At 37.5% G+C, this 14,623-nt stretch overlaps 1 protein-coding gene and 1 non-coding gene across 3 annotated transcripts in view; both read left to right on the forward strand.

Moving 5' to 3' along the window:
• The window catches only part of DPH6 (diphthamine biosynthesis 6), a 190,923-nt gene extending 185,197 nt beyond the window's left edge, over positions 1–5,726 (forward strand). For both annotated transcript variants that reach the window (XM_086322008.1, XM_086322010.1), the window contains 2 exons: positions 3,393–3,480; positions 4,659–5,726. In XM_086322008.1, coding sequence (XP_086178134.1) covers positions 3,393–3,480; positions 4,659–4,712 — 142 coding nt within the window. In that variant the 3' untranslated portion in view covers positions 4,713–5,726. The remainder of the gene's footprint in view (positions 1–3,392; positions 3,481–4,658) is intronic.
• A 1,946-nt stretch (positions 5,727–7,672) lies between these two features.
• LOC147364809 (U6 spliceosomal RNA) lies at positions 7,673–7,778 on the forward strand. The gene has a single exon (XR_015135669.1). It is a non-coding gene; the product is annotated as a U6 spliceosomal RNA (small nuclear RNA).
• The last annotated feature ends 6,845 nt before the right edge of the window (positions 7,779–14,623 follow it).

A 14,623-nucleotide genomic window follows, 5' to 3' on the forward strand; every position in this document is an offset into this window, starting at 1 on the left:
AAACCACTAGACCATTCAGATATGACCTAAATTAAATCTCTTACAATTATACAGTGGAAGTGACAAATAGATTCAAGGGATTAGATTTCATAGACAGAGTGCCTGAAGAATTATGGACGGAAGTTACTGACATTGTACAGGAGGCAGGGATCAAGACCATCCCCAAGGAAAAGAAATGCAAAAAGGCAAAATGATTGTTGAGGAGGCCTTACAAATAGCTGTGAATAGAAGAGAAGTGAAAGGCAAAGGAGAAAAGATATACCCATTTGAATGCAGAGTTCCAAAGAATACCAAAGAGAGCTAAGGAAGCCTTCCTCAAGGATTAATGCAAAGAAATAGAGGGAGGGGGAAAAAATGGAAAGCCCTAGAGATCTCTTCAAGAAATTAGAGATACCAAGGAAACATTTCATGCAAAGATGGGCTCAATAAAGGACAGAAATGGTATGCACCTAACCAAAGCAGAAGATATTAAGACAGGTGGCAAGAATACACAGAAGAACTATATAAAAAAGATCTTCACAACCCAATAATCACAATTATGTGATCACCAACATAGCTCCAGACATCCTGGAATGGACCTTAGGAAGCATCACTATGAACAAAGCTAGTGGAGGTGATGGAATTCCAGTGGAGCTATTTCAAATCCTAAAAGATGATGCAGTGAAAGTGTTGCACTCAATATGTCAGCAAATTTGAAAACTCAGCAGTAGCCACAGGACTGGAAAAGTCAGTTTTCATTCCAATCCCTAAGAAAGGCAATGCCAAAGAATGTTCAAACTACCGCACAATCACACTCATCTCACACGCTAGTAAAGTAATGCTCAAAATTCTCCAAGCCAGGCTTCAACAGTCCATGAACCGAGAACTTCCAGATGTTGAAGCTGGTTTTAGAAAAGGCAGAGGAACCAAAGATCAAATTGCCAACACCTGCTGGATCATGGAAAAAGCAAGAGAGTTCCAGAAAAACATCTATTTCTGCTTTATTGACTATGCCAAAGCCTTTGACTGGGTGGATGACAACAAACTCTGGAAAACTCTTCAAGAGATGGGAATACCAGACCACCTGACCCACCTCTTGAGAAATCTGTATGCAGGTCAGGAAGCAACAGTTAGAACTCAACGTGGACCAACCGACTGGTTCCAAAGGTTAAGTCATAGGTCAAGTCTATGTATCGTCACTGTGCTTTTTTAACTTATATGCAGGGTACATCATGAGAAACGTTGGGCTGGAAGAAGCACAAGCTGGAATCAAGATTGCTAGGAGAAATATCAATAACCTCAGATATGCAGATATCACCACATTCATGGCAGAAAGTGAAGAAGAACTAAAGAGCCTCTTGATGAAAGTGAAAGAGAAGACTAAAAAGCTGGCTTAAAGCTCAACATTCAGAAAACTAAGATCATGGCATCTGGTCCCATCACTTCATGGTAAATAGATGGAGAAACAGTAGAAAGAGTCAGAGGCTTTACTTTTGCGGGCTCTAAAATCACTGCAGATGGTGACTGCAGCCATGAAATTAAAAGACGCTTGCTCCTTGAAAGAAAAGTTATGACCAACCTAGACAGCATATTAAGAAGCAGAGACATTACTTTGCCAACAAAGGTCCATCTAGTCAAAGCTATGTTTTTCCAGTAGTCATGTATGGATATGAGAGTTGTACTATAAAGAAAGCTGAGCACCGAAGAATTGATGCTTTTGAACCTTGGTGTTGGAGAAGACTCTTGAGGGTCCGTTGGACTGCAAGGAGATCCAACCAGTCCATCCTAAAGGAAATCAATCCTAAATATTCATTGGAAGGAATGATGCTGAAGCTGAAACTCCAATACTTTGACTACCTGATGCGAAGAACTGACTTATTGGAAAAGACCCTGATGTTGAGAAAGATTGAAGGCAGGAGGAGAATGGGACGATAGAGGATGAGGTGGCTGGATGGCATCACCAACTCAATGGATATGAGTTTGAGTAAACTCCTGGAGTTGGTGATGATAGGGAGGCCTGGCATGCTGCAGTCCATGGGGTCACTAAGAGTCGGACATGACTGAGCAACTGAACTGATGAGGCAAGATAGAACCAGGACAGACAAGTATGGAGTAAATAAGCAGGACGACTTAACTAGGGTTAACAAGGCAGAGAGGCAAGTGGTAAAAAGCAAGAGGTCTCCTCTTTGCTTTCTTTTTCTCCTCCTTTTGTTCTTTATACAGGGAGGCATCTTTTGGTTTAGGTAGTCTGTGAAGACAGATTATTACTTTCTTTCATGATCACAACTCTTTAATGATTTTATTTCTACTGTAATGTGTTACTTTTAATATCATAGAAGCCCATTTTAATTTTAAAGCACTAACAAGATTCATATTTGATACAAGAGGTTCATGAATGGTATCATCAGACTGCTTTTTCTCTATCTCTGATTTTCATGTGAAAAGTAAACAGATTTTGCCCATGAAAATTTAATATACTGGATCCTAGTATTTTGAGATTTCTTCTATTGTCACTAAATAACTTTACAAACACTGATTCAAAATTATTTTATATAAATGGAAAAGATGCAAAGTAAGAATCTATTTCGCTGAACCACAGTGGTTAAAATGCTAACAATGTACTAGTATGAACACTGCAACTAGTTCCTGAGGCTTTAAAAAGAGATGAGCAATTTCTGCTTTTAGAGTTTCAATTAAAATGCAAAAACACTGTTTCTTAATCAACAACAATAAAAATAATTAGTTATTAGAACTTCACACATAATCTTATTTATTTACATGTGCTTTACAGGGTATCTTTGATAAAAGTTGATTTAATTTACGTGTATCCATATGGTGCCAGCAAGCAGTTCATACTATTTTACCTGAATGTGGTAATTGCTATGTCAGACAGTCAATTTTAATAGCAATGATATTACAGTGTGAAGAGTTCATCTAGAGCTTAAAACCATCACCAGTACTGCTTTTGTGAAGGATAATTGAGATTTTGTGTGAAACACTGAATGAATTACCTCTTGAAAATGAAAAGAATAATGAAGATAAAGCCCTATTGTTTAATGGTTAGCCCATACCAACCAAGTTTGTGGAAATGAAATTGAATAGAGGCTTCAAGCTGTAAAACTGTTCAGAGAGCTCTGAGTGAACCTGAAAGTTGAACTGTGTGTCCTCATAAAGATGAAAGCTTCTTTACTTACTCTTGAAAGTTTAGTTCTCTCCATCTTTTACCCAATTAAATATTTAATTATTAAAAGTAGATGTTAATCACTAATTGTGAAGTAAATACATATACAGTAGTATTCCAGTAGAAATAAATGAGGATTTTTGGTCTTTTCTAGTCACTAGTAGGCGTTAGTTTGCCACAAAACAGATTTTGCATAGTATATAAACTAATTATAATTTTAATTTTATTTCAGAGATTCATCAGAAGTAGTCACACATTCAGCTGATGCATTTGCACCTGTGGCTTACCTACGCTTTTTAGAATTGCACTTGGAGGACAAGGCAAGTAAGCTAAAATTTGCAGTGATTTAAAGTGAAAATTGGGATATGTGCATTGTCTCTATATATGTAATTCTGTAACAACAAATGAAAGGCAAAAAATGATTTTTTTCAGATCCTCAGTCAATAACTAAGAATTTTTCAACTGTTTATGATTCTGAGAGCTCTATATGATATAAAAGACATTACATTTCTGAAGAGTTTGTAGTTCATCTGAAAAGGGAATCATATATGCATTAATCAAGGAGAAGACAGGACAATGTATAACCAAATATTAAATCATGTAGTAAATTAAGAGTTAGGTTGTTGAGCATTTGCTGTAGGGGAAAGGTTTGAGGATAAATTGAATACTCATACAAAATTTGAGGAGAATGAGAAATTAAAGCTGTTCCAAAAATAAACAAGAGAACAGACGTACAAATAAAAGATGGAAAATTAAGCAAAAACTATGATAAAGAGTTTTATTTTAAATATATTGTCAAGATACAGCAGGTTTATTTTTAAATGTTTTGTAAAGTAGTTAAGGTCTAGATTAGACCCTTTGATTAAAAGTTCTGCTCCTTAAGACATAAAGGATTGGGAAAAGGCTTCTGCATCTTTCGTGTTCTATCACCAAGTCTTGATGCACACCCAGAGTTTTATATATATAATAGATAATCTGAAGAATCAAGAAACTCAGTGATCGGCAAAAGAAGGAGAAAAATGGGAACCCCAGAAATCTCTTAATCAGGAGGAGTTTCCAAAAGTAGAGAATGATATTTGCTGCCATTTCTCCAGAAAATTTAGGATAGACAGAGTTGAAAATAGATCATTGAATTGGGCTGAAAGGAGGCTATTTCAGTGACCATTTACCCAGAAGCTGGTAACCCTGGAGACAGTGAAGCTAAACTGTCCAGACTTCTTCCAGATCCAGATCCACGGAAAGAAGCTTCTTATTTCAGGTCTCTGCTACTTTCGCTGCCATGTGCATACACACAAAAATCAAAAGCACCAAATTCTGGTTTAGATACATTGGCCGTGATACCTTCAGCTCTACCTAAATAGCTCATTATTCACACTGTTTGGATATTTCGTTAGTCTTCACTGACCATTTGCCCTCTTTGGGAAAACAATGTTACTTCTGTGAGGTACAATACTCGTTGACACTGAATAAATATGGTGTGTTTCCTTTGTTTTTTTAGGTGTCCCCAGTACCTGACAACTGCAGAACATCTAATGATATACACAACTCTTGAAAAACATTTTTTGTTACTAACCTGCTATTTCTATTTAAATTTAAAAATTACATAGCATTGTCCTAATTATTTTATGCCACTTTTTCTCATTACCCTTTTTTTTAATTCTTAGAAATATTTACTTTATCAGAAATTAATAGAACCATTGACTGGTTAACACATCCTGTGCATCATCTCTGATAGATTTTTCTTTTCCCTTTTACTTCATCTGCAGTCCTCATTTTCTGCTCTCATCTCAGCCAATGATATGATGCAAAGGCATTTGAAAATGAAGATGAAAAGGCAATCACTATATTTAGTTAATCACATTTACTGGGTGTCATCATTTTTGTTTTGCATATATTCATTGCTTCAACATTACTGGACAATTAGGAAGAATACCATTAGCTCTTATTGGTTATTTTATAACTGATTAAAAACATGCAGTTTTTCAGCATTACCTATGTTGACTTCAGGCTGTTTTTTGAACTCACAGAAAAATTGAGCAGAAGGCATAGAGAATCCCCACACATGCACAGTTCCCCCGAACTATCAACATCCCCCACCACAACAGTACATTTGTTACAATCGAGGGATTTACACTGACACATCATTATCACCCAAGGTCCATAGACAATTCACTCGGTATTGCACGTTCTGTGGATGACACGTATCCATCATTAGACATGCCATACTGAGGATGTCCACTGCCCTAAAAAATCCTCTGTGCCCCACCTTTCATCACTTACTTCCTCCATCTCCTGGCAACCACTGATCTTTTCATCATCTCTCTAGTTTTGCTTCTTCCAGAAGGTCATATAGTTAGAATAATACAGTATGTTGCCATTTTTAGATTGGCTTCTTTCCCTTAGTAATATGCATTTAAGGTTTCTGTGTGTCTTTTCATAAGTTTTTAAGTGCTTAATAGTATTCCATTGTCTGGACATACCATGATTTATTTATCCATTCACCTACTTAAGAACATCTTGGTTGCTTCCAAGTTTTGACAATTGTGAATAAAGCTGCTATAAAACACCCATGTGCAAGTTTTTGTATGGACATAACTTTTCAACTCTTTAGGGTAAATGCCAAGGAATATGATTGCTGGATTATATGATGAAAGTATATTTAATTTCACAAGAAGCCATCCAACTGTCTTCCAAAGTGTCTGTACCATTTTGCATTCTCACCAGCAGTGAATGAGATTCACTATTCTCTATTCCTATTCCCTCTATTTGTTCACCATTTGTATTCCTCTGCCTCCTTGTCAGCTTTTGATATTGTCAGTGTTTTGGACTTTTATCATTTTAATAGGTGTGTAATAGTATCTCATTGCTGTTTTAATTTGGATTTCCCTGATAGCATATGATGTGGAACATCTTTTCATATATTTTATTTGCTATCTCTGTATTATATTTGGTGAGATATCTGCTTGGATCTCCTGCCCATTTTTTATATGAACTCTGTTTTCTTATTATTGAGATTTAAGAATTTTCTGTATGTTTTGGAAATAATTCTTTATCAGCTATGTCTTTTGCAAGTACTTTCTTGCAATCTATGGCTTGTCTTCTCATTCTTTGCCAGTAACTTTGCCAAAGCAGAAGTTTTTAATTTTAATAAAGCCCAGGTTATTATTTCTTTCATCAATTATGTCTTTGGTATTATATCTAAAAGTCATCACCAAACCCAAGATCATCTAGATTTTCTCCTATTTTATCTTCTGTGATTTTTATACTTTTGCATTTTACATTTGGGTCTGTTATTCATTTTGACTTTATTTTTGTAAAAGGATATAAGGTTTGGGTCCGGATTCATTTTTTCATGTGTGGATATTTGGTGGTTCTGGCATCATCTATTGAAAAGATTGTATTTTCTCCATTATATTTCTTGCCCCTTTGTCAAAGATCAATTGACTATATTTGTGTAGACATAATTCTTAGCTCTCTATCTGTTTCATTGATTTGTTTGTCTATTCTTTTGCCAATACCACAATGTCTTAATTACTATAGCTTTGTAGTATATCTTAAAGTCAGATAATGTCAGATTCTGACTTTGTTCGTCTTCTTCAATATTGTATTGACTATTCTAGGCCTTTTACCTTTCCCTTTAAGCATTAGAGTCCATTTTTTATATCTACAAAATGACTTGGTAAGATTTTAAATGGAATAACATTGAATCTATTGATCAAGTTGGAAAGAACTGACAACAGTATTGAATCTTACTATCCATGACCTTGGGGTATCTGTTTACTGTATTCTTCTTTGATTTCTGTCATCAGAGTTTTATGTATATATGTATATGTATATATGCTTGAATATCCTTTTTATTTTCATCATTCTAACCTAATATGTTAAATATTGCCTCCTTTCAACTTTTTTTTTTGCAAATGACCGACATCAAGGTAGCATTCTTAGTGTGAATCAGGAAAGAAAGAAGTAAGAGTTCCTTTTCCAGAAATTGTATTATGTATCAATGGCTTGAGTAAAGCACTGACCAAGTCAGCAGCTCTACCCCTGAGCCCACTCAGGTAGTAGAGAAGGGGATTTTATAGAATGAAAACAAAAGTGTCGTTAACAAAGGAAAGATGATTAAATGCTCAGTTCAGTTCAGTTCAGTAGCTCAGTTGTGTCCGACTCTTTGTGACCCCATGAATTGCAGCACGCCAGGCCTCCCTGTCCATCACCAACTCCTGAAGTTCACTCAAACCCATGTCCATTGAGGTGGTGATGCCATCCAGCCATCTCATCCTCTGTCGTCCCCTTCTCTTCCTGCCCCCAATCCCTCCCAGCATCAGGGTCTTTTCCAATGAGTCAACTCTTCGCATGAGGTGGCCAAAGTATTGGAGTTTCAGCTTCACCATCAGTCCTTTCAATGAACACCCAGGACTGATCTCCTTTAGGATGAACTGGTTGGATCTCCTTGCAGTCCAAGGGACTCTCAAGAGTCTTCTCCAACACCACAGTTCAAAAGCATCAATTTTTGTGCTTGCTCCAGCAGCACACATACTAAAACTGGAAGGATACAGAGAAAATGAGCATGGTGCCTGTGCAAGGGTAAAGGAAAATTCATGAAGTGTTCCATATTTTTGGAATATTACTCATATTTTTGGAATATTCCTAAAAATAAAAAAATGGGTCATTTGTAATTATATAGTTGAACTTAAGACAGTCATATAGAAAAGTAAGCCAGAAGGATAAAAACAAATATTGCATATTAATATATGTATATATGGAATTGAGAAAAATCCTACTGATGAACCTATGTGCATGGCAGGAATAAAGACACAGATGTAGAGAACAGACTTCTGGGCACAGGAAGGAAAGAACGGGTGGGATGAATTGAGAGAGTAGCACTGATGTATATATACTACAATGTGTAAAACTTAAAGCTAGTGGGAGCCTGCTGTCTAGCACAGGGAGCTCAGCTCTGCTCTGCGATGACCTAAAGGGGTTGAGTTGCGGAAGGAGTGTGTGGCAGGCTCTAGAAGGAGGGAATATATGTATGATTATAGCAGATTCACATTGTTATACAGCAGACTAACACAACATTGTAAAGCAGTTATACTCCAATTAAAAAATAAAATTAAAAAAAGAAAAAAGTAAAAACAAAAAATAAAAGCATCAATTCTTCAGCACTCAGCTTTCTTCACAGTCCAACTCTCACATCCATACATGACCACTGGAAAAACCATAGCCTTGATTAGATGGACCTTTGTTGGCAAAGTAATATCTCTGCTTTGCAATATGTTATCTAGGTTGGTCATAACTTTCCTTCCAAGGAGTAAGGGTCTTTTAATTTCATGGCTGCAGTCACCATCTGCAGGGATTTTGAAGCCCAGAAAAATAAAGTCTGACAGTGTTTCCACTGTTTCCCCATCTATCTACCATGAAATGATGGGACCAGAATCCATGATCTTCATTTTCTGAATGTTGAGCTTTAAGTCAACTTTTTCACTCTCCTCTTTCACTTTTATTAACAGGCTTCTTAGTTCCTCTTCACTTTCTGCTATAAGAGTGGTATCATTGCGTCTCTGAGGTTATTGATATTTCTCCAGGCAATCTTGATTCCAGCTTGTGCTTCTTCCAGCCCAGCGTTTCTCATGATGTACTCTGCATATAAGTTAAATAAGCAGGCTGACAATATACAGCCTTGACATACTCCTTTTCCTATTTGGAACCAGTCTGTTGTTCCATGTCCAGTTCTAACTGTTGCTTCCTGACCTGCATATAGGTTTCTCAAGAGGCAGGTCAGGTGGTCTGATATTCCCATCTCTTTCAGAATTTTCCAGTTTATTGTGATCCACACAGTCAAAGGCTTTGGCATAGTCAATAAAGCAAAAATAGATGTTTTTCTGGAACTCTCTTGCTTTTTCCATGATCCAGCGGATGTTGGCAATTTGATCTCTGGTTCCTCTGCCTTTTCTAAAACCAGTTTGAACATCTGGAAGTTCACGGTTCATGTACTGCTGAAGCCTGGCTTGCAGAATTTTGAGCATTACTTTACTAGTGTGTGAGATGAGTGCAATTGTGTGGTAGTTTGAGCATTCTTTGGCATTGCCTTTCTTTGGGATTGGAATGAAGACTGATTTTTCCAGTCCTGTGGCCACTGCTGAGTTTTCCAAATTTGCTGGCATATTGAGTGCAGCACTTTCACAGCATCATCTTTCAGGATTTGAAATAGCTCAACTGGAATTCCATCACCTCCACTAGCTTTGTTCGTAGTGATGCTTTCTAAGGCCCTCTTGACTTCCCATTCCAGGATGTCTGGCTCTAGGTGAGTGATCACACCATCGTGGTTATCTGAGTCATGAAGCTCTTTTTTGTACAGTTCTTCTGTGTATTCTTGCCACCTCTTCTTAATATCTTCTGCTTCTGTTAGGTCCATACCATTTCTGTCCTTTATTGAGCCCATCTTTGCACGAAATGGTCCCTTGGTATCTCTAATTTTCTTGAAGAGATCTCTAGTCTTTCCCATTCTGTTCTGCTTTCCTCTATTTCTTTGCATTGATCCCTGAGGAAGGCTTTTTTATCTCTCCTTGCTATTCTTTGGAACTCTGCATTCAGACGCTTATATCTTTCCTTTTCTCCTTTGCTTTTCACTTCTCTTCTTTTCACAGCTATTTGTAAGGCCTCTTCAGACAGCCATTTTGCTTTTTTGCATTTCTTTTCCATGGGGATGGTCTTGATCCCTGTCTCCTGGACAATGTCACAAACCTCCGTCCCTATTTCATCAGGCACTCTGTCTGTCAGATCTAGTCCCTTAAATCTATTTCTCCACTGTAAGGGATTTGATTTAGGTCATACCTGAATGGTCTAGTGGTTTTCCATACTTTCCTCAATTTAAGTCTGAATTTGGCAGTAAGGAGTTCATGATCTGAGCCACAGTCAGCTCCCAGTCTTGTTTTTGCTGACTGTATAGAGCTTCTCCATCTTTGGCTGCAAAGAATATAATCAATCGGATTTTGGTGTTGACCATCTGGTGATGTCCACGTCTAGAGTAGTCTTTTGTGTTGTTGGAAGTGGGTGTTTGCTATGACCAGTGCATTCTCTTGGCAAAACTCTGTTAGCCTTTTCCCTGCTTCATTCCGTACTCCAAGGCCAAATTTGCCTGTTACTCCAGACGTTTCTTGACTTCCTACTTTTGCATTCCGGTCCCCTATAATGAAAAGGACATCTTTTTTAGCTGTTAGTTCTAAAAGGAGTTGTAGGTCTTCATAGAACCATTCAACTTCAGCTTCTTCAGCGTTACTGGTTGGGGCATAGGCTTGGACTACCGTGATATTGAATGGTTTGCCTTGGAAACGAACAGAGATCATTCTGTCATTTTGAGATTGCATTCAAGTACTGCATTTCAGACTCTTTTGTTGACCATGATAGCTACTGATTTCTTCTGAGGGATTCCTGCCCACAGTAGTAGATACAGTGGTCATCTGAGTTAAATTCACCCATTCCAGTCCATTTTATTTTGCTGATTCCTAGAAAGTCGATGTTCACTCTTGCCATCTCCTGTTTGACCACTTCCAATTTGCCTTGATTCATGGACCTGACATTCCAGGTTCCTATGAAATATTGTTCTTTACAGCATTGGCCCTTGCTTCTATCACCAGTCACATCCATAACTGGGTATTGTTTTTGCTTTGGCTTCATCCCTTCATTCTTTCTGGAGTTATTTCTCCACTGATCTCCAGTAGCATATTGGGCACCTACAGACCCGGGGAGTTCCCCTTTCAGTATCCTATCATTTTGCCTTTTCATATTGTTCATGGTGTTCTCAAGGCAAGAATACTGAAGTGGTTTGCCATTCTCTTCTCTAGTGGACCACATTCTGTCAGACCTCTCCACCATGACCCTCCCGTCATGGGTGGCCCCACACGGCATGGCTTAGTTTCATTGAGTTAGACAAGGCTGTGGTCCGTGTGATCAGATTGGCTAGTTTTCTGTGATTATGGTTTCAGTGTGTCTGCCCTCTGATGCCCTCTCGCAGCACCTAGTGTCTTACTTGGGTTTCTCTTACCTTGGATGTGGGGTTTTCTTCACGGCTGCTCCAGCAAAGCGCAGCCACTGCTCCTTACCTTGGACGAGGGGTGTCTCCACACGGCCGCCCCTCCTGACCTTGAACATGGAGTAGCTCCTCTCAGCCCTCCTGTGCCCGCGCAGCCGCTGCTCCTTGGACCTGGGGTTGCTCCTTCCGCTGCCGCCCTGACCTCGGACGTGGGGTAGCTCCTCTCTGCCACCGCCCTGACCTCGGACGTGGGGTAGCTTCTCTCTGCCGCTGTCCCTGACCTCGGACATGGGGTAGCTCCTCTCGGCCGCTCCTGTGCCGACACAGCCTGGCACTCTCGGTCGCCACTCCTGACCTTGGACGAAGGGTAGCTCCTCTCGGCCGCACTTGTTAAATGTTAGAGGGCAAAAATGACAGATATGGAACTTCCCTGGCAACCCAATGGTTAAGACTTTATGCTTCAAATGCAGGGAATGCAGGTTTGACCCCTAGTCATTAAAAGATTCCATATGTCACACAGCATGGCCAAAAAAAAAAAAAATGACAGATACACTTCCACATGTTTTATCAAAATCACATTGTCATTTTAAACTCATACTAACAAATTAATTAACACTCTACCCCAAATAATAGTGAGACCGTGAATGTATACCTTGAATACCACTCTGAAAATATGTATCTGTTCCCAAAATGTCTTTAGTTTCTATACACTTTATAACACATTTGCAGTCTAGCTTTGTCAATTGCTTTGATGAATTGCTGTTAGTCTCTTTCTGAGATTTTATCTTGTCCTACTAGTTTACTCTTTACCTCTATATAGATAATTCTCACTCTCTTTCTGGTCTTTATACTAATACCTGTTTTTCCTCCTTAACTCTACATCCCTATTTCTGACTGGCTGCTGGACATGACTGCCAAAAAGGGTCAAGCTCATTATGTACCATCTTTCAACTCCCTTTCCCCTCCAAGTGCACCATTTCTTTTTGTTATTTAGCACTACTGTTTTCCACCTAGTAACTCAGGCACACACAAAAATGAATCATCTATCAGAGCTATCTCTCCTTTACCCTAAGCATTCAATTGATTATCTAATTCCTTGTAAACTAGTTTTAATGTCACAAACACTATTCCATCTCCATGCCCTTCTCTCCAGTTCAAGTTGTATCTTGCTCAAACTCTTGGACAAGGTAAAACTTAAGTTAATTCATTGCTTTTATTCTCCCCACATTCTACTCCCCTGCCATGTTAGATTTTTCTTTCTTGTTTTTGTTTCTCTACACAAACATCCATAATGGTGCCCCATTGTTTTCTTCATAAATAAGATGTTTAGCCATGAATTGAGGGTCACCTCACATGTTGCCATAACATTTTTTTTTCAGTCTTGTTCCCAGGACTCTCCCACATGTACCTTTGCTCTGCTAATACAGAACCATTGAATAAATGTCCTACCAGGCCTTCTGCTTCCTCCTGCCTTGCCTTTAATCATTCTATTTTACCTATCTTACTTTCTTCTTCCTTTTCTTTAAATGTGTACGTCTTGTCCGTGATATAAGACTGACATAGACTTAACCACACCAGATGCCCTAACACTATTTTGTCCTTTCTTGTGATAATTAACTTAAGCAGCTTATGTTTTGATGTTTACAGACTTACTATTTCTACTAGGATGAAAATTTCTTAAGGACTCTTCTTTTTCCCTCTCATAGCTCCTACAACAACAGTTAGCTCAGCAATGAGAGTTTTTAACTGTTTGCTACTTTCATACTTCATGTTTTTTCTTCTTGTAGGGTTTTATAAATATGCTTCCACTTCATGCTTCGTACTGTTTAATGAAAGTCACTTTCTTGTTTATTTTCCTTTTATCTTGTTGTTAGATAAAATACTCCAAGAAAACTGGAACAGAGAATACAACCTTTAGAGAGGTTGTTAGTATGAAATTTAAGTTATTGCTAAGATTTTCACTTTATATATAATGACCCTTTAACTTTTTTATTGAATAATCTATTTAAATGTTACCTTTGAATTAAATATTAAATTATTTATGTGAGTATAAAAATTATATCAACTAAACATGGGATCCCAAACAAAATAAGTGAATAATGGAAAGCTCCAGGTTAAAAATGAAGAAATATATTAAAATTTCTTTTAGGGCTCTGACTTTATTGCTTATGGCAAACTTGATGCTAAAATACACCATACATCACTACTGTGACAGGCTTGAGAAAATGAAAAATACAAAGCTTTACATAAATCAACCTAAAGATCATATTAAAATGCATAACCTTTAACAGAAGAATCAAGACTTTTAACTATTCAGAAGCTCTTTCTTCCTTACATAGTTGTTTTAGATTTTTCAAACAGTTTTATGAGAAATATTTCAAATTAATTGTTGGCAAAGCCATTGCATTTATAAAGAGGGCAAGGTTCACAGAAATTTAGCCCCAATTTTACTAAGGTACCCTACTGTCACTTAGCTCTTAATTTTGTTTTTTGTTGAAATAATTCATGGGACAATTATATATTTTATATAATTATAATAGCTCTCCTTACAGAGGGACAGAAGAAGGAGAATGATAAAAAGATGACTTTTATTCATCAACATTTGGTTCAGCACAGCTTTCCTATCCAACCCACCCTTTCCCCATCTTTGCCCTCAAGCTAATGAGCAGAAAACTGATCTGGTGAGAGAGAGCAAGGCAGTTAGAAGGTTTTAAAACCTTATTCTATAAACCTTACTGATAACAGCTTGGGATTCAGATAAATTTTGGCTTTAGGTACTCCTGTGCTAATGCTGCCATAAATGATCCTTGGAGGAAATTAATAAATCAAGCATTTTACTCACCAAAATTTAGAAAGCTACTTAATGCATTTCTGCCCCTAATGCATATATTTCAGTACTACCAACAATTTATCACTGTATCGGGAAGTCATGAATCAAACTGGACAGTAGAAGAGTTTTTGAACCCACATCTTGATAGACTTAATCAGTTTGGGGGAAGATCATAAAAATAACCAATCAAATGATTTCCTTCCCTCTTTCAAATTCAGACTTTTTTCCTTAATATTTACTTAGTTGTTATGCTCTTCTATGTAACTTTTTGTTCTTGCTGTTGTTTTGAAAAATAAAGTTTTTAACTAGTATTTTTCATAAAGTTTCACTTTGATAGTTTCTCATTAAAAAGGTGGCATACTACTTATTCATTTAACATTTATTTAATGCTTACATTTAAATTCTGGCACTGTTCATTCAGTGAGGAAACAATAGTGAATTGGACAACCAAAAATTATTTCTTTCATGGAGCTCTTATCCTATGGAATGAGACAGATTAATCAAATATGTAAAAAAGAGGGGATGGGGAAATGTTGCCTCACTGCCTATAGAGATGAAGATTGGAGTTTATGGAATAAACATGATCTGAGAATCTGAGGCT

Source organism: Bos grunniens, chromosome 10 (genome assembly GCF_055505025.1).
Source record: "Bos grunniens cultivar Pamir isolate PY7600 chromosome 10, Bosgru_T2T1.0, whole genome shotgun sequence".
Taxonomy (NCBI): Eukaryota; Metazoa; Chordata; class Mammalia; order Artiodactyla; family Bovidae; genus Bos; species Bos grunniens.